The sequence below is a fragment of the Anolis sagrei genome, chromosome 4, assembly GCF_037176765.1.
Source record: "Anolis sagrei isolate rAnoSag1 chromosome 4, rAnoSag1.mat, whole genome shotgun sequence".
NCBI classification, from domain to species: Eukaryota; Metazoa; Chordata; class Lepidosauria; order Squamata; family Dactyloidae; genus Anolis; species Anolis sagrei.
Window position 1 is genome coordinate 185,533,206 of NC_090024.1, and position 27,196 is coordinate 185,560,401.

The following is a 27,196-nucleotide window of genomic DNA, read 5'->3' on the forward strand; positions in this document are numbered from 1 at the left end:
GAAAATCATGTGCCCCTTTTAATGGATCCCAAGTGACCCTTATATATCGAACCTGAACCAGTTTTATTGGAAGCAAGGTTCATTTATTTCACAGACTGGGACAGAGTGCTAAGTGAAGCATGCAGCTTTAGCAGTGTGACTGTGATGGCAAATAAGGAAGCTTAGTGAGATAGGACTTTAATGCATATTTTAGAGGTGGACTAGTAGGGAGTCAAGTCTCCCATGGAAAACACCTTCACATGCTGCCCTAAAAGGAAAGAAAAGCAAGTAATCATTGCATACCGTTAGGAAGTAGCTGAGATCAGCTCGCAGAGAGAGGGGCAGGGTAGAGAAAGAAATGGGGGAGAGAGAACAGAGTAAGAAAAAGTAAGCAGAAGAGAAGACAGGAGGAAGGTCAAGGCAGACTGGTAGCACGGCCCTTGATGGCAAGGACACGTCGTGGAAGGCAGGGGGTGAGCCCAGGCACGTAATTCCATAACTTTACCCGGCAGTCACTGCGGCACAGAGAAAGAGACGGAGAGAGAGAAAAAGAGAAAGACAGAAAAGGGAAAAAAGTAATGTAGTCGGAAAAGAAAAGACCAGAGATTGCATAAGGAAGAAACCGAGTGATTCGGTCTGGATTGCCCTCCCAAGGAACGCCCACTTGCTTTTGGTGTGCATGTTCCACTCTCAGCTCTGCCAGAATCCTTCTTGTGACAACAGTACCAACAGTTACCAAATTTTCTTCTAACTCTCCTCTCTGTTAGTTATTACTGAGTTAGCCATCTTACTCTGTCTTAGCTGGAAAAGTTTTTTTTTAAGTTGCCAAAAAACCAATCACTGGCTATATCACGGCACAATTATATAATAAGCAGTGCCAGAGGAAGAGATCTGCATAGTACAGAATCTTCTTGCAGACATATAAGGAAGCTATGAGCAAAGGAAGTCTCCCAGAAATTCTGTTTCTTGGCTTCAGGGACTCAGTTATTGGTTCTGGCAGATTCCCCAGTGCTGAGTGGACACCAGGAAGGACTCAGTTAAGAACAATGGTTTGCTGCAGTTCATCTTTCAACCAGGCAGTCAAGCCTGCAGCCAGATTATCTCTTAATTAAACCTTGTAACTTGAATTGTCTAGCTAGAAGTACTGGGATTGAGTGGGCAAATAGCTTTGAGGATGTCAGTCCAAGACAAAGAGGAACCCTCACCCAAGGACTCACCTGGAAGCAGTGAATATGTGCTTGGAATTGGTGCAGATGGCATTGATGGGACTGTCATGTCCCTTGATGTCCCCAACGGGTGTGAAGTTATCAACATTCCAGACCTTCACTATTCCACCACGGCAGGCACTCAGCAGCATGGGCCGGCTAGGCACAAAGGCCAAAGCACAAACCCAGTCTTTGTGTGCATTAGGGATTTGCTAAAAGCAGGAAATACAATGACCGGAATTAGTAAGAACACACCATTATACACAATTCATTCTATCCACAAAGGCTTTCAAGAGCCAATGAACCCTTGATATTGGGGTCCAGATGCCCTCTCCAGGCACTCCATAAGATTGTGACCCACTCAAGGTATTACCATTCAGTGACTGGAGATAACTCCCTGCTAGGCTCCAAGGGATGGAGTTTGAGAACTTCCACAGACCAAACTGGGCTACAAGCTAGAGGTTCCCCATCCCTAAGTCCAAAGCATGTTTATGCCTCTTCATACCTGGATGAGCTCCTGCTGCTCTAGGTCCCATTTCTTGATCCCATTGTCTCTGGAGCCACTAAAGAGAATATCTCCATGAATAGCTAGGCACTCAATGCCATCATAATGTGGAGGCTCAAAATTGTGAGCAGGGCCAAAGTTCCCACCAACTCCTTCTGCAATCTCGAACATCTGACAAAAAAATTTAGACAAACTATTTAACAAAACCCTGACTCAGTTTCCAATACTTTGGTTTCATATATCCTGCTTTACTTTTGAAGGACTAGTGTGTTCTCCTGCTTCGCTCTCCAATGGACTCTTCTAATGAGTAGTAAGTCAATAAATGCTAATAGTGGGATTCATGAGACCTTGACTTTCTTTTTAGGACAACTACATTCCTTTCCTATTGTAGACAAAAATAGAACATGGGGTGGATTTCAGTTCTAGGGACAATGTAGATTACTTATTTCATCAGTACACTTAAGTTTAGGTCTGCACTCTGAAATACTTCAGATTAGTTCCATAATGTCCTTGGAGTGTTGTCTCATTCTACTTGAGCAGAGAGACTTTTTTGTAGACTGGCAGATGTATATATAGGATGCCAGGAGAGACACAGGAAATGTATTGAGGACTTGTAATATAAAGTATGACAATCTAAGTTGTAGTGGGTGGAATGCTAGGCTTTTCTCATTGATAAATAAGAAGCATAGATAGAAAAATAAGAGCTGAATTGCTAAAGCGGCAAGCAAAGCCATTGAAGACAGCGTTTTCAGCAAAACATGGTAAATACCTTGACGTAGTGATCTTTAGATCCTGTGATGACCAGATCATGGTTGCTTGGAGTTTTGTTAACTGTGAGACACATCACAGGGCCAATATGGCCTGATAGCTTCCCGATGGGCTGAAACCTAGTCAAAAATAGGACGGCAAAACAGGAAGGAAATAGCAGTGAGAGTCTAACATATAGATGCTTGTGTAGGAAACCAAATATTCTTTCCTTACACAGGCAAAGGACTCAAATGAAAAGGAGCCTAAACCAATCAAGTTAAGTTAACTGAGGAACTGAATGCCACAATGTTTGTTGTATTGGACTAGGTTCAGACAGACATCTTTAGTTAAGGCTGACTATCAGTTAACAGGTTAATGGAAAGCACAAATAAGTCTAGATCCAGCCCCAAATAAAATACTTTGGAACTACAGGCAGGCCAAACTCTTTTGCCAATCCTTTTGATAATGTCCCCTTGCCCTTTATATCCCATTCAACGTGCATTGAGAAGCTATCCTAGACCAATCCTTACAACCTGACAGCCTACAGATGTGTTGGGGCTAAACATTTCTATCATTTCTAGCCAGCACTTTCATTGCAGTCAAACACACCAGGGATACCAGATTAGGGAAAGTCACTTTAGGTAACCCTGGGTCACAGCTTTCCCTCTGACCTGTTCAGCTCCCAGATGCGGACAGAATTGCCACTGGCTGCATAAAGAGTGGTGCCTGTGGGATTCAATGCAATCTGGTTGATCTGGTGCTCGCCTTGCACACTGGTGATGGTGCGGGTAGCAGTTCCAGCACAGGCATCGCCAGAAATCACTTGGCCTGATGAACTGAGAGAAAAAAAAGAGAGAAAGGGGAAGTTGAGTTGAACTAAAATTGAAACAGATAATGAAAGGTAGTAGAGAATCTCCCAAAAGTATGAATAGAGCTGTATAGCAGTTGCCTGGGAACAGGGGAGGGAAAATGGGTGAGTGGGTGCTGACTCATGACTTGACTTTTTCCTCTTCCATTTCTCCATCAGCAGGGCTCTTGCCATTTTTGTGTGTGCTTTAACAAAAGGAATATGAAAATGAAATTCTACCTTAATCCTGGAAAAAAATATCCCTATCTCAATGTAAAAGAGGTGATTTGGTATAATGCATGACTATTGTTCACCATGGCTAAAAATGTTCCTAAACTCCAGACTGCAAACTAGTCAGAGGCGACATCAAAATTTGGGAAAGCATTAAGGCATGGAATGAAGATTTTCCAAGTACTTACGTGAGAGTGCGGATACACTTTGCAGAATCCCGAATGTCCCACACTTTGATGTAAGAGGTAGAGACTGTGAAAACCAGCCCAGAATGGCTGCTGTATTTTATGGAGACAACATTGTTTGGATGACTTTTTAAAGAGACAATTTCCTGGCCAGTCACTAAGTTCCACATTTTGCAGCTTCGATCTTTGGGAAGAAAATAACACTTTAGTTGTGACAGTCTTGACCTTGTTTCTCATCCAAGTCGTAGAAACCATTTTCTGAGAAAACCAACATATTTCTCCTGTTTTAAATAATATGTGTCTATCATTTCTTAAAAACGGGTGCATGTAGCATGTAAAACAGGAAGCAGTTAGTTTTAACTCAAATATGGGATCTGAGTGGCCCACATTTTTTCCTGTTTTATGGAGTCTGTTTTCATATGTGCATATACATTCACAATAGCTTCTTTGTTCTAGAAGACAACTGGGATGTGATTATTTCTAAAATGATATTATGCACATCTATTCGATATGATGCATATCATATAAGTCTAGAAATTATAGTAAAAACATAGACCTCCAAATCCTGGATCAACTTACCCACAACTCAATGTAAGTGCAAGATCTGACACTTATCAAAAAAGGATCCATTTCGCAAAGTGGTAAAAGGGGTGAGTTTAGTCCATTTTGGGAAAACCTAGAAGACTGATTCCCTCTACTCTCTCTGCTGACATGCCACTTCTAGACTTTTTGAATGCCTGGATGGAAAAAGAGTGGTGGCAGAACCCAGGGGCAGCTGGCTCTCTGAAGCAGAGCTAGCACTTTCTCCTTTCTGTGAAATGACCCTCGACTTATCTATGGGTCATATCAAAATCCATAATTTTGACCACAAGCCCTGCTCTTGGCTTATACACAAACATATACAGAACTCATGCCTATACTTATAGGCAGCCACCTCGAAATTGCCAGCATTTAGTTAGCTAGTTCAAAGTCATTAGAGACAATCCCTGCCCTTCTGTAAACACACACACACACACCTTTGGATCCAGAAAACAACAATTCATCAGTAGCATCCAGGCACAGAACAGGCTTGGTGTGTCCCTCTGCCACAGAGATGCATTGCAGTGGGGCTGTCCGTGCGCTCCTGGAGCCTCCCACTGGGTTAATGATGCCCCTTGCATGGGAGAAAAGGAGAGTTACTGAGAGAGAGGCTTCTTGCAGCCAGAGGAAGCAGACATCTTAACAGCAACCAAGCATGCACCAGGGAATTCACATTGCTCAGAAGACATAGCCTGCTGAAAAGGCCAATTCCACATCAAGCTCCAATAAAAAGACAGGCAGGCACATGCACAATTAAGCTAAGGAGCACACCATAAAGTTCTGGGTGCAATGCTCTGCAATATTAAGAGACATGTATTTTACTGGTGTTAATACCACTCTATAAGTTGACACACCCACTCCAATGTGTATACAGGGCACAGGAAATCCATACATAGGCTGTCATTTGCCTTAGGAATGGGACATAGAAAGTTGCCTATCACTGCTCCACCTGACCAAAGAACATCTACGCTGTATTGTCAAAGGCTTTCATGGCCGGAATCACTGGGTTGTTGTAGGTTTTTTCGGCTGAATGGCCATGTTCTAGAAGCAGTCTCTCCTGACGTTTTGCCTGCATCTATGGCAAGCATCCTCAGAGTTTGTGAGGTCTGCTGGCAACTAGGAAAATTGGGTTTATATATCTGTGGAAGGTCCAGAGTGGGAGAAAGAACTCTTGTCTGTTGGAGCTAGGTGTGAATGTTTCAAATGGCCAACTTGATTTGCATTTGATGGCCTGAGAGTTTTTAGGTGTGACTTGTACTGCCTGGGAAAATCCTTTGTTGAGAGGTGATTAGGTGTTGCTGATTGTTTCTTGTCTACGCTGACTGGCAGCGGCTAACACAAGAGTCGTTCCACCTTTCTGCTGGCAAAGCAGAGCTTCTAACATTGAGCTACATCCCCTTTCTCATCAATAATTCAAATACACCATCGTTTCATATTTTCCTTTTAAAAGGTTCTGACCAAACAAATTATTTATTTATTTATTTATTTATTTATTTATTTTGTGTAAGAGCAGGATGCAATTTAAGATAGCTTTGGCTTAACAACAGTGCACCAAGGGCCACTGGCTTCAATATGAAACTAAAATCTGTTTTGCTCTTGCTCACAATGATTGTATGGATTCAAAGGTCAATTATTTTAGACGTCTACTTGACTCAGCAAATGTATCAAATAAAATTTTTCAGATGTATACACTTAACGGCAATGAAATAATGATCTTGCATTCTTTTACTGTACACAATTACAGTGCTATGTTTTTGACTTTAATAGGGATGGCACTATCCTATGGAGTCCTGGAATTTGCAGTTTGAGGAAGGATAGAACTAGAGAAAAGTAGAAACCGGGATCTCTACTTCTTAACTAATCTATGCCAAAACAAATCAGAGCCTCTACAGAAGAACATTACCATCTGAGTACTTCTATTTGGCCTGATAATCTTGCTAACAATCCTTGGGGTGCAATGTGTTTTCTGATCTGAATACATGCAAGAACCAAACAATGATATGAGTGTCAAAAGGGGAATAGAGAATTTTCTTTCCTTGTTTTTTATCTTAGCTGAAGCAGGAAGCAATGCAACCCCCACAACAGGGAGGCAGTCTCCAGCCATAGTGCAGTGCTTCTATCTCCATCCATGTTGGTTGCATCAAGCAGGGGAGACAAAAGGAGAGGTCTTGGGAATAGAGTTATGGATAAAAGGGGAGGGGAAAGGGCAACCCTAAAACTTTCCTTGGTAATATTTGTTCCAAAAGGGGCTTCCTTCCTCTGAGGTCGAGGGAGTATAATTTGACCAAGTGGATTTCCATGTCTGAGGAGGGATTCAAACCTTGGTCTTCAGAGTTGTAATTCAACACTCTAACCTGTACATTTTACTTGCTCTTCATAACATCCTCACCACCACAAAATACAATGCAATACAAAAATTAATAATAATAATAATAATAATAATAATAATAATAATAGAAATACATTTTTGAATAAATGGATTTGGCAGTCAACTACTTGTCAAGTGGGTTGTTAAGGTCCACTGCAACTGGGATGTGTGACAGCTGGTGTATATTGTGGATTGTTGTTTTTATCTATGGCTACCTTATACACAATCAGTAAGGTATTTTATCATCCCCACATATTCTAGGTTTCTACACCTGTTGTTAAGTACCCAAACCACCTTCAAATCAGAAGCCTTTTCTATCAGTAGCTTCCTAGACATGTCCAGGATTGCAAGGGCCAGGAAGAAATTGCTCTCATGAGGAGATTTAGCTAATGCTATTTGAGTGATGGGATTAGAGAAAGAAGTGAACTGCAGAACAAATACAGTTTCCATAGCGAAAGTACAGGTCATAGTTGTCAGTGAAAGATTTGGACCATCAGTTGAAGTATTAGACAATATTAAATCTGAAATATTTAAGGTTTACTATTTAAAAATCCAAATGTTTGAGTAAATGGAAAAGATAGCGCCGTATAGAGATTATTATTTTTTAAAATGTATATCATAACAGGGTTGCTGTGAGTTTTCTGGGCTGTATGGTCATGTTCCAGATGCATTCTCTCCTGATGTTTCACCCACATCTATGGCAGGCATCCTCAGAGGTTGAGAGGTCTGTTGGAAACAAGGCAAGTGGGGTTTATATATGTGTGGAATGCCCAGGGTGGAAGAAAAACCTCTTGTCTGCTTGAGACAAGTGTGAATGTTGCAACTGGCCAGCTTTATTAGCATTTAATGGCCTTGTAGCTTCAAAGTCTGGCTGGTTACTGCCAGGAGGATCCTTTGTTGAGAGTTCTTAGCTGACCTGGATTGATATTTGCCCTGGACAGACCACAAAGGAATGTTAGGCAACCCTTTCAATTATAATATCTGCTACCAGAAAGTAAAGAAGATGAAAAAAATGCATTTTCAGCATCAAAATTTATAGACAGGAAATTGTATTCTGTGCTTGAGTGCCCCTGGTGGTAAGAACTGAATTAATAGAACAGAATTTCTCCCTTACACAGGCAAAGATGTACAAACACATTAATCTTCAATAGGATTGGGTAATGACTAAAGTGTGCTTTACATGCAAGCTATTTAAAAAGAATGGAAACTCATTTATATCCTGCCACTTCCTGCTTTAACATAAGATCTAGTTACTACAATAACTGATGTCTCCTGATCTGCATTCAGAGAGTCTAATGTACTCACAATACAAGCCTGGAATGCATTGTGCAAGTTAGAAAATGCACCTATATTTAGCTTCCATAACATAATAGAGATTTCTAAAAAGGGGGCTAGAGCGTTGGACTGAAGCAGAGCATGAGGAACAATAGCTTTATGGAAGGAAGGACTCTGAGCTTTGAAGAAGAGCTGCCTCCACATTTCCCAGACTTCTACCACTATGAGGATGAAAAGTGACTCAGAATTTAAAACAAATCCAGCACTCAAAACCAGATTCATTAAAATCTTTACACAGTGACAATGCATGCAACGGATTAGCACTACTCTTGGGTTATGACTACACACATGCACTACCTGGAGATGAGTGTGAATGGTCTAGGTCCAAAAGACATGTCAGAAATTGGCAACTTTTAAGGTCTGGAGAAACTGACAAAACCTTTCAAATGCAGCAAGCCCTTGGTATCCACTGGGATCTTGTTCAAGGACAATCTGTGAATACCAAAATCTGTGGATGCTTATGTCCCAATATATACAATAACATAGCAATATGATGTCCCTTATATATAATGGCAGAATCAAGATTTGGTGTTTGGGTGATTAAAAAAAATATGTTTTCAAGCTGTGAATGGTGGAATCCATAGATGCAGAAAAAGAGGGCCAACTGTATAAGTCCCTTGGTGCCTTGTTTAATGATATCATGTGCCCTAACTACACAGGCAGCAGTTGCTAGCATCAGTGCAAAAACGACAGGAAGGCAGGAAAAACACACTGCTCCAGGTAAACTATGAGGTTGGGCTGGCTTTCTACAGAGAGCTGGGAAAGCAAATCTGCTGCTCAGAAAGTGGAAGCAGCTCAAAAAAGGGTCACCACACGAGGTTTGGTTACATGCAGGTTTTAAATGCAAGGAAGGGGAAAGTGTGAAAAAAGAGAAAGGCTGGAAAAGTTATGCAATAAACAGTAAGTTTAATACCTCAGCACCTCCGAGATAGAGGAGTCACTGTCATCAGACCTAGGGGACAGAAAATTAGCAGGATTATGGGTAATAAAACCAGGAGAAGGAAAAGCAGCAGCAAGAAGTCAGAAAAGGGAAGGTTGTTATTGCATCCAAGCTAGCAGGGCAGGAAGGAACAGCAGACCACAGAGAGAAAAGGGTCAGAAGCAGAAGGACTTGAAGAGAAACCATTTGAAATTTCACTAGGCATTTAATCACATACTCCCAAACTTATAGTTACAAAGGCAAAAAAACGGTTTTGAGAAATATTCATGAATGACCAAACATGTCTGCTTCTTCCAGAACAATATGTATTTTATGCACACAAACCTACCCAAAGCCCATGGCCATTTATTGTGACTTCTATGCATGAGGTATCATGATATCCTCTGCATGCAATTATGCACACTGCATTCACAAAATCATTTAAAATAGGATTTAACTGACTACCAGGAGCCCCCGGTGGCGCAGTGGGTTAAACCCCTGTGCCGGCAGGACTGAAGACCAACAGGTCGCAGGTTCGAATCCGGGGAGAGGTGGATGAGCTCCCTCTATCAGCTCCAGCTCCTCATGCGGGGACATGAGAGAAGCCTCCCACAAGGATGATAAAAACATCAAAATCATCCAAGCGTCCCCTGGGCAACGTCCTTGCAGACGGCCAATTCTCTCACACCAGAAGCGACTTGCAGTTTCTCAAGTCACTCCTGACACGACAAAAAAACCCAAAAAACTGGCTACCCTCAGGTAGGTTTCAATTGGCACTTTTCTTTCTTTTGAAAACAGCCTGTGTCCTTAGCCTTAATGATAGGATAAAAGGAATTCTATCCCATTAATGTCATTGAGAAGGCCTTGCATAAACCATTCTAATAAATGGCATTGAGAAGGTCTTGCATAAGCTAAACATATATCAGAACAAAAGGCAACAACCCCAACAGATTCAAAAGGAAACCTACTGGTACACAAAAGGAAACCCACTGGAACACAAATGTCACTATTCTTGTTCTTCATGTCCTGATCAAAGGACAGTTGTGGTCAAAAGCAGTGATACCTGACTGGTTAAAAACATACAAGAAAGTCAGGTTGGTTCAGACAGGCTGCATAGAGGGTTGGAAAATTTACACGCTTCTAAGCAACAAACCAGCTTTACAAGCATGGGAGAAATGGAGAAAGTACATCAACAGGAATATTTTTTGTAGGCGTATGAATTATGTCACACTCCAGATATCACTGGAATACAACTCTCAGCATTCTACACCATTGGCTAAATCAGCTATGGCTACTGAGACTCAGTTCAACAATATCTTCACAGTGACTTGACTCCCCACCCTACTTAAGGCACTAACAAAGATGCCTGGTAGAGGACCTTGGTCCAGAGGCCTTCCTGTGATAGTGTCAGTCAAGCTCCCTACTTATTTGGCAAGGTTTTAAGGTGCCAAGGTGTGAGAGAAATAGGATTACTTCTACTACAAATTGGACAAGAACTTGATGCTGGGTAGAGGGAGATGTGACTGGGTAATATTTCTAACATTAGTAGTTGCCAGTTTTTCTGCTCATCCCTGGAATAAGAGTCTCTTGAAGTCTCAGGGGTGGTCTTACTTGTCTAGAGCTGAACCCAAGCTCTGGTTGCTGGTGAGGCGAGAGAAGACGTTGCGGTCATTGCGCGGCCTACTGGGAGGGGATGAGGGAGGAGTGTATCCTACATCTGGGTTTCTAGGCAGAAAAGAAAGATGCAGGGATTTAAACTGATGAGAAAGAGGATTACTTCTAGTACAAATATGACAACCACCAGCAAGTGAGAACAAGAAGTCAGTTCTTGATGATGGGTAGTGGATTCTCTCATTATTATTATTATTATTATTATTATTATTATTATTATCTTTATTTGTACCCCGCTAACATTTCCCGAAGGACTCGGTGCAGCTTACAAAGGCCAAGGCCCTCAATAAAACAACAGCATAACAAATACAACAATAAAACTCATAAAGCAAACCAATAAACATTAAAACAATAACAATAAACATCAAAACAATACATCATGACACATTTAAAACTAGGGCTGGGCCAAATGTAATGAATAAATTAAAAGTGCTGGACATGATAGGTAAAATGTAAGGATTTTAGGGTAGGTGCAATGTGCAGGCAATCTTAAATCTCTGGTAAAGTGCATTTGGGACATGATGCTGGGAGTTTCCTATTCTGGAAAGGCACACTGGAACAGCCAGGTCTTCAAGCTCTTCCTAAAGACTGCCAATGTTGGGGCTTGTCTGCTGTCCTTGGGGAGAGAGTTCCAGAGTCGGGGGGCTACCACAGAGAAGGCCCTGTCCCTCGTCCCCACCAAACGCGCTTGTGACGCAGGTGAGATCGTGAGCAGGGCCTCTCCAGATGAACGGAGGGATCGTGTGGGTTCATATACGGAGATGCGGTCACGCAGGTAGGCGGGTCCCAAACCGTTTAGGGCTTTGTAGGTGAGCACCTGCACCTTGAATTGGGACTGGAAAAAGAACGGCAGCCAATGGAGCTCCTTAAACAGGAGGGTTGACCTCTTTCTGTAAGGAGCACCAATTAACAACCTGGCCGCCGCCCGTTGGACTAGTTGAAATTTCCGAACCGTTTTCAAGGGCAGCCCCACGTAGAGCGCATTACAGTAGTCCAATCTAGAGGTGACCAAGGCATGGACCACCCCAGCCAGATCAGCCTTTACGAGGTACGGTCGCAGTTGGCACACAAGTCTCATCCTCTTCAATCACTACCATTAGATCCTCCATCTCAAAGTAATGTAGTCATGAACAAAGCAGAAAGCTCTCAGTTGGATATACATTCATTCATTCATTCTCTCTCTCTCTCTCTCTCTCTCACACACACACACACACACACCCCTTCAAAAACTCACCTGATGGGCTGACCCCGGTCATATGATTTCCTTCTTGTGAGGGGTGATGTGTCTGCACCACGAGACTGTCGGGGGCTAAAGAAGGAGTAGCCATGGTTAGCAAGTGTTCCTTCCAAAGCTGTGGCCTCCCAACTTGGAACTGTGATGGGGATGTGTGAAGCCTGACTGCATATTACTTAGAGCACACAGAAGGTGGTCTGCACGTTGCACTGTGCAGTCTATTTTGTGAAGGGGGTCACTGACTTGCAAGCACATCAGGGATGCTGGGGGACACAGAAACATTCCCTCTGTGCATGCATACATTGTATGGGCAGAAACAGGAGAAATTGTGATAGGGATCTTCATGTTAACTGCAAGATAATAGGCTAGATAGTGGATTGCATCAAGTTAATTTTCAAGTAGGGACTGGGAACTTCTGTTGTGCCAAATTTTGTGGGACTACAGCATCCATGACAGCCAGTCTGAGTATTGGACCAGAACTCTGGAGATTGGAGTCTGAATTCCTAACTGACCATAAAAGCCCACTGAGTGACCTTGGGCAAGCCATGCCCTCTCAGTCTCAGAGGGGGGCAAACCAACTCTCCTTCAAACAAATCATGCCAAGCAAACCCTATTAGGGTCACCACGAGTTCAACAAGATTTGAAGGCACACAGCAACAGCATTCATGCCCTTTAACTGTGCGGTCTTGAGCAGATGGGTCTTCTAAATCAACAACAGCTGGAGCTTCACCACCCCTTTGCTCCTGCTCTAGGGGCTGGTAATGCTATTTCAAATTTCTATTTCCATTTTTCAAGTCCAAATGAGCGACTATATTTGTTTTAGCCTTTGCTTGTTACTGCCAGTTTGTCATTGCTAGAGGCGAATACAAGTCATACTACCCAGCCTTCTGAATTCACAACAGAAGTAGCATATAGGAGGTGAGAGAAGAGGGACTACCTGTGAAGTTGTTGGTTGTGTGGGGCCTGTGTGAAAATCTGGTGGGATATTTCACAAGGATAAGGTATCTAATGAAGCAGAATCTCTCCATGTTGCTGCTACTTCTCATACAAGTTTTGGCAGCAAAAGAGGAAGTTTACCTTGGCACAAGAGCAAGCTGGGAGACACAGTTTCCTCCTACTGAACCCTTCACCCCCAAAGCACAGAAGAAATTTCATTTGTCAAATTTTGACTGATATTTCCCACAGGGAGGGGATAATGCAGATGTATTAGTCCATAAATCTCAAAGCCAGCAGTTGATCTACCCAGTTTGCCCAACAGGACCCGCATGAAGGTAAATGTCCACAGTGACCATGGCTTACAATGTGCTTCCCCGGATAGGGAGGCTGATGGTACGGGAGACTCTCTCTTTGTAGTAAGGATCACGGATAGAGAACCCAATGCCATCCTCTTTGATTTCCATGAGTGATGCTAATGACTTGGTGATGTTTTTGGTAGAGATGTCCAATGTAGGGCCCAGACACTCTGCAGATACAGCCTTCATCTGCCCAGAAAGTTTGGGCTCTCCCTAAAAGAAAGTCCCAGAAGGCAGGAGTCAAAGAACATCAGTCAACATGACAATGTAGAAGAGTTTCCCTGGCTGCCTCTGCAGGAAGCACTAACATTGAAACTAGAGGAAACCAGAACCAGAATGATAGCATTTCCGTGACCCCTTGCACACAGCTGAATAAAACCTCACATTTTCTGCTTTGAACAGGAATATATGGCAGTGTGGACTCAGATGACCCAGTTCGAAGCATATATTGTGCCTTGATATTCTGGGTTAGATGGCTGTGCAGAAGGGCCCTCAGTCACCTTTCCTGCAGAAACCCCACAGAAGGTGTCCTAAGTAGCTCTGGAAGCCCTTGCTGGCTGATTTAAAAATTTGCATAGTCAGCACTAGAAAGCACATCTCAAGACTGAGCGCCAACTGCTGTGTCATCAGAGCACCAATGAACTTCCTGTGATCACCACATAGGCTAACTTTAATGCTACTCAACTGAGTGGCCACCCCAAGTTGTGGGCAGTGGTGTCTTGTCTTGCTAAAAAGCTTATTCAGCAAAGTTGTGACTGGGAAAGATAGAAAGAGACAATTAAGTCACTCTGAGCAACCAATTACATTTTACTGCTGGCTTATTGCAGAAGAATCAATGTTCAGGAAGCCAGAAAGACCATGTCAGAAATAATAGGGGCAGGGATGAACAAATTATGTGAAACATAACATCACATAGGTTAACATCATTTGGTTAAGATTTTATGTGCTGCCAATCTAACTACAAAACCAAAATATAGGTCATGTTCTAAGCATGTTAAAAATGGGTTTATTCAGAGATAAATAAGTATAAATCTGCCCACATGAAGCACCTTCGCAACATGTAAAATCTACAACATGGTGGCACTTACTGTAAGTGCCACCATATTAAGGAAAATTTCTCTTTTCCATATGTAGCCTGGCTACTTGCGATGTTGTAGTCACATAGTGGCTCTGTCCATCCTTCCTGTAACTGCAATCTATGCAAGCAAGCAAGCAAACAAACAAACAAACATGCCTAGTGCTGTATTTGCTGGGAGACAGCTTTCTACTTACCCTGCACTTGAAGTCATCCTGACTGGCAGAGCCCTTCATGGAGAAGGACTGGGAGAAGCTATAGGACACATAAAGAAACAATACGCATATGGAAAATTTGACAGTAAAGACTGCAGAAGTCTGAACCAACAACCCACCAAAGAATTTCCTTCCTCCTCCCAGAAGTGTTTTAGTCCCATAATGAGGAATGAAGCATCTACACATTCCTGGAGTATGTTCCTGGTCCTCCCCAACACAATAAATATCCATGCTGGTATTTAGGAGATAAGTTACAAAGTGTACATGAGTTCATTTATCCTAAAGTGATTTCCTTCAGTTTTGCTGGTCAACAGGTGGGGTTTTCTACTTTTTAAATGTCAGTACTGGTGAGGGGGAAATGAGGCTACAATATCCTCTTTAACCCCTTCTCTCTCTGAGAGCACTCACCTCCCCTCTGAGGCCAAACTGAATTCAGAGAGTTCCTCATCTGTGCTGGCATACCCATTTTCTGCAATAAACAAAGCAAACATCCAAGTTATATTCATTAGCATTTGGGCATTTTTCATCAATAAAGTGGTGTTATCATTTGGGGAGCCAACAGAGTCAATATATTAGTGATCTTTCAGGACACTTGACCAGGACATTGTAACCTTGCCCCCAAATAAAAACCCCATGATGGAAATCTCCTAAGTCTAACACAGCTGGAAAAACAGGTTGTCTTAAATATTTTATTCATTAATTGAAAATAAAGTATTTCATATTTTTTTAAAAATATTTTTATTATTTTTCCATGAAAGAAGATGAGGGGAAGGAAATTGGCATGATATGCAATGAGAAGACTGCTATCTGCCATGCAATTCAACCTAAAAAGAAAAATAGCATGATCCCACCTTGCTGTACATTGTGGATAAGTGCCTGCAGCTCTGGATGAGATTCTGCCTTTTCCCGCAGGGCATCCAGGATGTGATGGTTTTGAGAGGAGCCAGTAACATCTGTTTGTTTCAAGCGTCCTTCCAGCAGACGGATTTGAGCTTCCTTCTGGGCCACCTGTAAGCTCTGTTTGCAGAGAATCAAACGTAAGAATCAAATGTATTAGTGATAGTTTTCTAACTCTTAAGAAGTAACAATGGAGGGTGTGAGGATGGGCTTTGGGCTTCAGCTGTTTCAACGGAGCTATATGTAGCCATATAAAAACATAGGTCCAAAATTATGTTGTTGTAACGACCAATGGGGTTCTGTGTGTCTCTATCATGGATTCTGAAGCAAGAGGAGAATGCAGAGCTCACAATCTCCAACCCTAATGGAGTCTATTGGAATTCTTTTATTTCTCAGTAAAATTGTAATGATTGGATAGACCACAATGTATTTATTTACGGTATTTATATCCCACCGTTCTTACCCTAATGGGGACTCAGAGCGACCTTACAATTGGCAGCAATTTGATGCCATATCAACAGATATGACATAAAATAAACATATACATGAAAACAAAAAATTAAAAAGCAATATAAACATTAAAACACATTATTAAAATCACACAAACCAAACACATAGTCAAAAGTTGTTCCGGTTGTTATTGCATGTAATTCCACTTCACTTATTTCACTGCACTATTAGCCAAATGCTTGGTCCCAGAGCCATGTTTTTACTTTCTTTCTGAAGGTCAGGAGGGAGGGAGCCAACTTGATTTCACTGAGGAGAGAGTTCCATAGTCGAGGGGCCACCAATGAGAAGACTCTGTCCCTCGTCCCCATCAACCACACCTGCAAAGGAGGTAGGACCAAGAGCAGGGCCTTTCCAGATCATCATAACCTGAGATGGTTCATAGAGGGAGATGCCTTTGAACACATAAGCTGGGCAAGAACCATTTAGGGCTTTATAGGCACTTTGAATTGTGCTCGGTGGCAGACAGGCAACCAGTGGAGCTGATGTAACAGGGGAATTGGAAATCTTGGGTCAAATGCAAAAATTTCAGTTTTTCAAAACAAACTCAATTTTAGAATTGGTTATCCAAGTTCAATATCTTTATCAATTTGAAAAACTGACTGCTCTATCTTGGATCTTTTAAATTAGAATTAAACAAATAAGCTGTAGATGGAAGATTTCTGAGTCTGTTTTTACCTACTTTGTCTATAGATGCCTTAAGGAAATTGTCCAGCAAAAGCCGTGCCTCAGCCAAAGAGCAGGAGCTTATCACCACAGAAGTATCGGTAGAATCCAGTTCTTCCTAGGAACAAGGACAGACTCATGTAGGACAGACAGTAGAAGAAGGCCTGGGAAAGAGGCTATTGTACTTTCCTGACTGAAATGTTCATTTGACTAGCTCCACATGCTTTAGCCTAACATACTCCTCTGGAGATCCAATCAGTAGATTCTTGCATGCAAGGAGTTATCATCTTCACACCATCCATTCACCCCCTAAGCTCAAACCATATATATTGTGAAAAATTAGAAAGCTTCTAATTTGACATAGGTACCACATTCTTACAGCTCTGAAGAAGATAGTTTTATAATCTTTGCTCCCTCTACAGGGAAAGAGAACAGTTGCAGGTCTTTCACAGGTCCCTGGCATAAAATAAGAATTACAATTTTAGCTATATACTGATCTGTTTCTGTGACCATATGACCATACCAAACTCCATTTTGGCAATAGCTGACATCTCCTCATGGCCTATGTTGTTTGCTGAGCAATACATTTGTGCTTTGTGAGAAAAGCTATATCCAGAGTCACCAACCGGATGTTATGGCTACATATAGTGGCAGACCCTGAAAGTCACCCTCATCAAGAAATCATAAAAACATTATGTGCTGGTCAGACAGACCTCAGATAAGGATTACACATATGTATTAGATATTGCTCATGTACACTCCGTCTTTATGTATCTGAAACCAGTGCTGGGCTTGGTGACTCCTTTGGCCAAAGTTATTGTTGTTTGTCTGTGTTCCTGCTTTTCAGGGCTCATCCTAGCTTTGTTATCCACCTGGGAGGATATTGTACATCCCACCCAACAGGTTGATATTTGGTGAGTGCCCCCACCCCAAAACCTCTCCAAATGTGTTCCTAAACCATAGCAGTTTGCTTCCCGTCCACCCCAAACCTTCCCAAAACACAAAATAAAAATTTAAAATCACTCAAAATGGTATTCAGAAGTGATGTCGCTTAACTTTGGGCATGCCAAAACACACCACTGCTGCTTGCTCAGTGTGAAAATTATCCATGCAATCTGCACAATTTCTTACTTCGGTTATACTTTCTATTCCAAATATTTGCCTATTTTCAACTTTCAAGAAGCTGAGACCTTCTGGATTCACTTATTACTTCTGAGCATCTAAATCAAAACTGAACTACCCTTATCTTATCTCTAGTCTCACATACAGAACTACAGTATGCCCCTCACTAAACCTGGGGCGTGGACACACCTTGGTCTCTTCGATCTGCATGATGGTGGCCTGACAGTCTGAAATGCTGTCATTAATGTAGTCAATATTGGCTGCCAACACTTCAATCTCCTCATTCAGTTCCTGCAGCCCCTTCAGCTCTTCTGGGCTTTCTGTTTGCATTTTCTCTCTCTTCCCAAGGAGCATCTCCTGCATCAGTGATAGTTCTTCACGTTTCTGAAAGGGAGAACAGAAGGTGGGACTTTTCTTTACAGTCAGCGCTCTGAAATTCTGTCCAAACTTTGCCCTCTGCTCTGGTGGAAATATGGCCTCCTCACCTTGATGAGCCGCTCCATATCAGATTCCAAATTAATGACTGTCATCCTCTGCATGACAATGTCAAAGACACGACGTTCCAGTGACTGCCATTTCATGCGGGCTGTTTTACTGAAGGTCTGGTTTGCTCCTTTCTTTGGGAACTTCTTCCTACAGATAAAAAATTATTTCATATGAGCTGGAGAACATAATCTTGACATTGCTCTAAACCAGTGGTTCCCAACCTTTGGTCCTTCAAGTGTTCTGGACTTCAGCTCCCACAATTTCTAACTGCTGGTAAATTGGCTGGGATTTCTGGGAGTTGAAGTCCAAAACAGCTGGAGTCCAAAGGTTGAAAACCAATGCAATTTCTCAAGCTTAGTAATTCCAAGCACAGCTGGTACACACAAACAAGAACCTACTCTGAGTGTTGCTGAATAAAGGAAGGCTCAGAGAAGCCAGTGTCTTTCTTGTCCTGTCCTTCTTTGTTTCTTTCCAGTACTATCTCATCTTATATTTAAAGAGGAATGATACAGTCAATAAAGGCCATTTTAAAAATCATTAAACAATTTAAAATAATTTTAAATAACTCAATAACGAATCATTGGTTAGTCCGAAGTCAAATTATACTCAGATTTTAAACTTGCCTAGAACCTGACCTGATGGTTCGAGACCCATTTGCAGATGAAGGAGGGTCTCCCAGAAAGGTGTTGATTTTCCGATTCCACTGGCGCACAATACTGGAAACTGAACGAGAACCAGATTCGTGATCTGAGGAGGTGGTGCTGGTGGACACCTCAGCACCTGAGTCCACCATGGCTTGCTTCTGGTTCATCCTCCCAGCAACCCGGTCAGACATAGGTTTGGTCAGACGACGCAGAGCAGAGACCTGGAGAAGAAAATGGTAATAGTTTCAGGTTTTTTCATTGTTATACTGCCTGAGTTGGGATGCAAGAACCCTGTATTGCTTGTTTTTTCCCTAAACATTGATGGTCAAATTCAGAAAGTTGTACAATTGTGCTCTGTTTTATCCACCATACCATTTAACATCTACACAGAACCACTTGGAAAGATAGTCCAGTGATATGAGCTGATTCATTACCAACATAGGATGACAGCTAGTTCTATATTTCTCCTTAATAATAGAGGCAGGTGATGCTCTGAGCCAGTGTCTGGACTGGATGATAGACCACTAAACCAATCCTCAGTCTGGACAAGATAGAAATATTTGTTATGGTTGGACCATATGCTTAAATGGTTTTACATCTAGTCATGAGTATGTTGCACTCTTACAAAGGACAAAAACATAGTTGGGGGTGCCCTACACTTAAGTGGAAAACGTGCAGCCCACCAGTCTCATCAAAGCCACCCAATGCTTTTAATGCTTTTAATACTTCTTTGTGTAAACAAGAGATGTGAGTAAATTTAACCTTGGGTTTTTTTCTAAAGAGCTTTAGAAAAAAGAATTGGGGATTTTTACAAACAGAATTGAAGAATAAAAAGTGTGTGTGTGTGTGTGTGTATATATATATATATAGAGAGAGAGAATACTATGAACATGGAGTTTAAAAAAGTGTGAGAAGCAATCTATTTACTTCTGAATCACAATAAGATCATGGATATACTGTTTTGCTTGAGTTATTTTACTGAGATAAGTATAAGTGAATCTAACATTTGAAATATTCAAAGAATTCTAAGATAAATATGTCATGAAAAAATGGGGATGTGTAGAAGGTAATAGAAAATGTCCAAACAATTTTAAAAATTTGGGATGAAATACTGAAATAAGTGAAATTAATAAAAGAGGGTTTGAATCAGATGGTGCCAGTTTGGATATTGTTAGGAAACTCATAAGACAAATATAAATTAGTTTTTTGTTGTTCTTTTTGGTTTCCTTGAGGTTCACTTCTTTCTTTAACTGTAATTTCCTGTGTTGGAAAATATCTAATAAAATACTATGCAGTCAAGACCAAGCAAGAGAAGACATGCATACAATTTTAACAGCAGAGATAATATCAAAACCAGTAATGGACAAGCTGAAATTAAGGTAAGATAAAAGCAACACTGAAGATTTCAATGCAGCAAAAGAAAAAGAGGAATACATCCGGGGGAAGAGGGGGACCAGTAAACCTACCACTCACCTCTTGTGTTTTCCTGCGCAGAACAATCTCCTGTTGGCGCTTCTGAGATTCTAGTGCGCGGATCTGAAACTACAAAGATGGAGGGGAAAATCAGAGTTTCTTAGAAAAAAAACCCTCAAGATAAAGAAAACAAAATCTACACTATTATCTTTAAGTGCTCTTTATATCAACACAAATCTTGGTAGGCTCAACATCAGTCTGATGGTACTGAATTGCTTATAAGGTAAAATGACTTTAAAAAAATGGGATCCAGAATATTCACAAAATCAACATTGTCAAAATTGCCAGGAAAGAGACCTCATAGATCTTGTCCAATCACCTAGAGTTGAAGGATCCCTGAAGAGGTACCTACTCAAACCTCAATCATTTCTTAAGACATTTTGTATTAAATAGCATAATCTAATTCCAAACTGCTAATTCCATCAAGTAAACTCTTCAACATGTGTTAACCTAACCAACCTCCCAATGATTTTATGCACTTCTTGTTCTTTCTTCAATAAATGAGAATAATAAGTGAGTCCCACATTACAAATTTCTCAGTATCTTTGAGAGAAAGCAAAACTGATAGATATCATGCTCACTATCTTTATTCTCTTGATATCAAAGATTGCTCTTGAGGCATTGCAAGGTATCTCTACTTTCCTTTTAGCCATTTTTCTCCATGGCTGTCAAAAAGAGCTGAAGCACAGGCTTCTCATAGAGCCATAGAGAACGCCTGAGGCATGGTCCCTCCTTGCTCTGAGAAGCCTAGCACCAAGCTAAGTAGTAGGTCAACCCATTTTATATTTAATTTTCCAATAAGAGGTCATTTGGCCCCCATATGCAGTGACCATAAAACGCAGTTTCATAATGCAATTCAACTGCATTATATGAGTCTACACTGCAATATAATGCAGTTCAATGCAGTTAAACAGCATTATGAAATAGCATTATATGGCACTGTAGATGGGGCCCAAGATAGACTGGAGCAAATACCATTTCATAAACCTATCCTTAAGAGATTGGTTCTTCTGACCCCTTTAAAATGTGAAATTGTGACAATGTAAAATTCATATTAAATCATCTAACTTGTAAAAACAGGGTGCCAAAGTAAAAAAAAGTCTTCTAGGGTCCTCATCCGATAATTCTTTATCAACCACATAGCATTACATTACAAGTAATATTACAATAAGGAATCACTATCAACTCCCAACCTTTTATTATGGTCTGTTTCTTGAACTATCATGTCACTTTCTCAAAATACTGTCTTCTATGGCTATAGATCCTACTGTTGCATTCACTGACTACATAAGGGAGGAGCAAAGAACCATCAGCTAATAATAATACTTTTCCCCAACAGTCATACACCCCAAGGCTATGTCTTCAAAATTCACATATTACAGCTGAATAAATGAACAGGGTCCATGACTTCATAGCTCAAGCTTTCAGGCCATGGCTCTACAGATGATCTGTGAAATGCATCAAAACATTTTTTTCTTCCCTTCCACCTCTTTCCTGTTAGTTTGAAAACTATGTTTTCATGCATTTTTCTAGGAAGGAGGACTGTAGCTTTCATCAGATTCTCAGTCTTTGGACTCTCAGTGACTCTGTTACCTTTTAATTTAAATTAAAGTTATAGTTTCACAATATTGGGCATGGCCATAGAAGCTCTCAGGTGTTGAGGCCACAGGAAGCCAGCACATACTCCATCTTATTCAGATGTTCACTGGATGTGCAATGTTCTTCCTCCATGAAAAGGACCCAGTGCAGGTGAGAACCCAAACTTTCCTTTCTCATGATTCCTCTTACTGTTCCTTTCCTCTTTTCTCTTCCCTCAACAATCTATGGTGAATGCTTCAGAATGCTACAATTGGCATTCACTCCTACCTCTTGCCTGCGCTGCTCTTTCTTCAGCTGGGCAATCTCCCGGTTCCTCTTGCTCTCTGCCAGTCTCCGCCTCTGCTGCTCCTCACGCATTTGTTTCATTAGTGCCACCTGTTGGTGAAATGGTACAGGTAGACTTAACAGAAGGCATGGCTGGAAAAATGAATTTGTTCTGATAACTACAGACTGTGTGTGTTGCTAATTGTGGTCCTGTCTACATGAGACAAATAATGCAGACTTATCTTCCAGCTGCTATTGAGAGCTCACAGCTGGATTTTCAAAAGAAGTGGTACATCTATTTATTTATTTATTTATTTGCTACATTTGTAGACCGCCCTTCTCAGCCCTAGGGCGACTCACGGCGGTGTACAACATATAAAAACCAGGTACAATTTCAACAAAGCAATTACACATCAACAATAAACAACAGCACTATCAATAATACAGTTACACTAAATCATTCGCCACGTCTCATCGTTGAATCATAATCCGAATCTCATTATCCATGTTCCGTTCTAATCGTCATTGCCAATTGTTGCAGCACTTACACAAACGCCTTCTCAAAGAACCACGTCTTTAGTCTCTTGCGGAATGTCATGAGGGAGGGCGCCACTCTGATGTCCACAGGGAGGGTGTTCCACAGCCGGGGAGCCACCACCGAGAAGGCCCTATCCCTAGTCCCCGCCAGGCGTGCCTGAGAGGCAGGCGGGATCGAGAGAAGGGCCTCCCCGGACGATCTCAAAGTCCTCGTGGGCTCATAGGCCGAGATGCGGTCAGACAGGTATTTTGGGCCGGAACCGTTTAGGGCTTTGTAGGCCAACACCAGCACCTTGAATTGGGCCCGGTAGCAAATTGGCAGCCAGTGGAGCTGGTACAGCAAGGGCGTTGTGTGCTCCCTGCGTCCCGCTCCCATTAGTAACATGGCTGCTGAGCGCTGGACGAGCTGGAGCTTCCAGGCCGTCTTCAAGGGCAGCCCCACGTAGAGAGCGTTGCAGTAGTCCAGGCGGGATGTGACCAGAGCGTGTACTACCATGGCCAAGTCAGACTTCCCAAGGTACGGGCGCAGCTGGCGCACGAGCCTAAGCTGTGCAAATGCTCCCCTAGTCACCGCTGAAACCTGGGGATCCAGGCTCAACGATGAATCCAGGATCACACCCAAGCTACGAACCTGCGCCTTCAAGGGGAGTGCGACCCCATCCAGCACAGGCTGTAACCCTATACCCTGTTCGGCCTTGCGACTGACCAGGAGTACCTCTGTCTTGTCTGGATTCAATTTCAATTTGTTCGCCCTCATCTAGACCGTTACAGCGGCCAGGCACCGGTTCAGGACCTCGACAGCCTCCTTAGTAGCAGGTGGAAAGGAGTGACAAAGTTGGACATCATCTGCGTACAGATGACACCGCACCCCGAAACTCTGGATGATCTCACCCAGCGGCTTCATGTAGATATTAAACAGCATGGGGGACAGTATAGAACCCTGTGGAACCCCACAAGTCAAAGGCTGTGGCGTTGAACAGGTGTCCCCCAATAACACCTTCTGGGTGCGACCCTCCAGAAATGACCGGAGCCACTGTAGAACAGTGCCCCCAAGGCCCATTTCCGCAAGGCGCCCCAGAAGGATACCGTGGTCGATGGTATCGAAGGCCACTGAGAGGTCCAGGAGCACCAACAGGGACATACTCCCCTGTCTAGCTCCCGGCGCAGATCATCCACTAAGGCGACCAAGACCGTCTCAGTTCCATGTCCCGGTCTGAAACCAGACTGTGCCGAATCCAGATAATCCGTGTCTCTCAAGAATACCTGGAGTTGTGAGGCCACCACGCTTTCCATGACTTTGCCCAAAAAGGGGAGATTGGAAACTGGCCGAAAGTTGTCAAATCTAGTGGGGTCCAGTGATGGTTTTTTCAACAGCGGTTTTATAATAGCTTGTTTTAAGCTCGCTGGAATCTTGCCTTCCCGAAGGGAGGCGTTAACCACCACCGTTACCCACTCAGCCAATCCCCCTCTGGCCTCCTTCAGAAGCCAGGATGGGCAGGGGTCTAGGATGGACGTAGTAGGCCTCATTCCTCCAAGTATCTTGTCCACATCCTCGGGCTTCACCAATTGAAACGAATCCATCAAAATAGGACAAGCAGGTGCTCGTGTCACATCCTCGGAGACTGCATTTAATATGGTGTCCAGCCCAGAACGGATCAAAGCGACTTTGTCTGCAAAGAACTGAGCAAATGCTTCACAGCGCGTGACCGAATTGTCAGGGCTCCCACCTGAGGTGGCGGGAGTTAAAAGACCTCTGACAATCCGGAACAGCTCCGCCGGACGGTTCCTTGCAGACGCAATAGTAACCGCAAAGAAAGTTTTCTTTGCGGCTTTTATTGCCGCGGCATATGCCCTTAAAAAGGACACAAACCGTGTTCGATTTGACTCGCTCGGATCCGAACGCCACACGCTCTCTAGTTCCCTCTTCCTTTGCTTCATCACTGCCAACTCCTCAGTAAACCAAGGAGCTGGTTTAGCTCGGCTACTTGAGAGGGGACGTTCCGGAGCGATCGTGTCAATTGCCCTGGCCATCTCTCCATTTCAGAGAGCGACCAAGGCATCGACAGGGTCACCTACCGAGGTGGCGGGAAAATCCCCAAGAGCCGTCAGGAATCCATCCGGATCCATAAGCCTCCTGGGGCGGACCAACTTAATGGGTCCTCCACCTTTGCAGAGGTTGGGGGGCGCAATGAGCCTAAATCTGACCAGGAAATGGTCGGTCCATGGCAACGGAGAGATGGTCAACTCCTCAACACCGCCACCTTGCTCCCATCCCTGGCAGAAAACCAAGTCCAATGTATGTCCAGCACAGTTGTTGGGACAGCCCCATGGTTGCCATGGCAGACATGAAGTCCTGAGCTGCTCCTGTGAGGGCCGACTCGGCATGGATATTGAAGTCTCCCAGCACAAGTAGCCGTTGAGACTCCAACGCCAGGCTCGAGACCACCCCCGCTAGCTCAGGTAGGGAGACCGTAGTGCAGCGAGGTGGACGGTACACTAACAGAATCCCTATTCTGTCCCGGTCACCCACCCTCAGGTGGACGCATTCAAAATTTGTTGACTGCGGGATGGGACTCCTGGTCAGATGGATGGAATCTCTATAGACCACTGCAACCCCGCCTCCCCGCCCTCCGGATCTCGGTTGGTGCTGCACAGAGAACCCTGGAGGACAAAGCTGAGTTAAATTCACACCTCCAGCTTCATCCAACCAGGTCTCCGTGATGCACGCCAGATCTGCCCGCTCATCCAGGATCAGGTCCTGGATAAAGGTCGTTTTTCCGTTGACAGATCTGGCGTTCAACAGCACCACCTTCAACCCGGAGGGACCGCCAACCTGGTTACACCAATTTACCATAGGAGACCGATTTGGAATTATTAATGTAGATGTGCGATCCGAATTAGGCCGAATTTGTGGTCTCCTTTTCCCGCATCTCCCCTTCCCCACCACGACTTCTATGGGGGCCCCTCGGCTAGTGGAACACCTCCCCTCCTCCATGCCGCAGTTGAAATCCATGATTGTAAACTTTCTATTATTAGTGTCTATGGGCCCAATAAGGGGCAAAAAAGATTTACTAATAAAATCTTTAAAAAAATAGAACGAGAGGCAGAGGGAGATATAATTATAGGTGGTGATCTGAATTTAGATCTCTATAAGGGGAGGATCAATAAGAAGACTGGGAAAATGAGGGGAGAAAATAAAATTAACCTTAAAAAATGGAATCTTTGTGATGTTAATGAAAGATTAGGACAAAAAGTCGACACCCCCACATATTACTCTGCTAGGCATAATTCCTTTTCCACTCTAGACTATTTCCTTATTGGTAATAATAATGTGTTACCCATTGTGGAGACATCAGTTGGGAATAGGTGGCCAGGAGATCATGCCCCTCTTTTTCTTAGAGTGGGTAACATAAGTAGGAGAAAGGAACTAGTAACAGCCAAGGAACAGGATAAACAAGAGCTAAAAGCGGAAATCAAGCAATTTTTTGAAATTAATAGATCCCCTGTTTTAAAAGAAAATATAATTTGGGATGCATTCAAAGCCGTTATTAGAGGGAAATGTATCACAATGGAAATAAGTATTAAAAAAAATTAAAACAAAAAAAAGGAGGAGGTAAAACAGAAAGGGGATAAACTATTTCAAAATTTTTTTAAAAAACCCAACAGATCAAAATAAGGAAAGATGGAAGGAGAATAGGAAGATAATAGAAGAGTTAGAGAAAATTGAATTAACAAAAAAATACCTGTTTGTAAAAAAGGATTTCCAAATTAACACTAAAAGATTAGCTAGCTACCTTAAATCAAGGAAAGGAATGAATAAGATAGTAAAATTAAAAGATGCAAAAGGACAAATGAAAACCAAAGAGGAGGATTTGAGAGAAATAATGGCTAGTTATTATGAAAATTTATATTCGGATAAAGAAACTGAGAAAGCTGAGGGAATTATCACGAGAAAATTAGACCTCCAAGCACAATCAAAACTGAATAGACCTATCACTAGTAAGGAAATCGAAGAGGTCATTAACAATCTTAAACCAAACTCCTCTCCTGGACCAGATGGCTTTACGTCTAACTTTTATAAAATATTCAATTTAGAAATTACCCCTCATTTAGAAATTTTATTCAATGAGATATTAAAAAATAAAATTATCCCAGGAACATGGAAGAAATCTGAAATAATTACAATTCTGAAACCTAGCAAAGATGAAACCAACCCAAACTCATATAGACCAATTACTCTGTGCAATGTAGATTATAAAATTTTTACAAAACTTCTTGCAAATAGATTGGCTGATATAATTCCAAATTTAATAGGTGAAGACCAATATGGGTTTATCAAAAATAAAAGAATAGCTGATCCTATAAGAAATATCCTAAATATAATTAATCATGCTACCAGGGAAAAAGAGAAACTTTTGTTACTAAAACTAGACGTGTATAAAGCATTCGATACGGTCAATCACCAATATTTGCATAAAGTTTGCGAAGACTTTAATTTGGGAAAACAATTCTGCGAAATAATAAAGGAACTCTATAAAGATAACCAAACACAAATATTGATTAATGGGACCAAAACAAGAATTATTAAGATTAATAGTGGAACAAAGCAAGGAT

The 27,196-nt window shown here is 42.2% G+C and overlaps 1 protein-coding gene across 7 annotated transcripts in view; it reads right to left on the reverse strand.

Annotated features, from left to right (window-relative positions):
- Positions 1-27,196, reverse strand: part of KIF21B (kinesin family member 21B) — a 79,609-nt gene that overhangs the window by 4,160 nt on the left and 48,253 nt on the right. Inside the window, exons 16-35 of one of the 7 annotated variants that reach the window (XR_009631342.2) lie at positions 22,049-22,156; positions 20,183-20,251; positions 18,701-18,930; positions 18,065-18,212; positions 17,769-17,963; positions 16,474-16,575; positions 15,239-15,404; positions 14,796-14,856; positions 14,370-14,427; positions 13,105-13,310; positions 11,806-11,880; positions 10,512-10,625; positions 8,895-8,933; positions 4,716-4,852; positions 3,703-3,883; positions 3,108-3,272; positions 2,459-2,576; positions 1,690-1,860; positions 1,197-1,396; positions 283-494 (exon numbers count right to left, since the gene is read on the reverse strand). Coding sequence is in view for 3 of the 7 variants with exons in the window: in XM_067467963.1 (XP_067324064.1) it covers positions 1,197-1,396; positions 1,690-1,860; positions 2,459-2,576; positions 3,108-3,272; positions 3,703-3,883; positions 4,716-4,852; positions 8,895-8,933; positions 10,512-10,625; positions 11,806-11,880; positions 13,105-13,310; positions 14,370-14,427; positions 14,796-14,856; positions 15,239-15,404; positions 16,474-16,575; positions 17,769-17,963; positions 18,065-18,212; positions 18,689-18,930; positions 20,183-20,251; positions 22,049-22,156 (2,555 nt within the window). In the remaining 4 variants the exon portion in view is untranslated. Of the gene's footprint in view, positions 1-282; positions 495-1,196; positions 1,397-1,689; positions 1,861-2,458; positions 2,577-3,107; positions 3,273-3,702; positions 3,884-4,715; positions 4,853-8,894; positions 8,934-10,511; positions 10,626-11,805; positions 11,881-13,104; positions 13,311-14,369; positions 14,428-14,795; positions 14,857-15,238; positions 15,405-16,473; positions 16,576-17,768; positions 17,964-18,064; positions 18,213-18,688; positions 18,931-20,182; positions 20,252-22,048; positions 22,157-27,196 lie in introns of all 7 variants that reach the window. The other 6 variants (XR_010909880.1, XR_009631343.2, XR_010909881.1 and 3 more) reach the window with 6 other exon arrangements.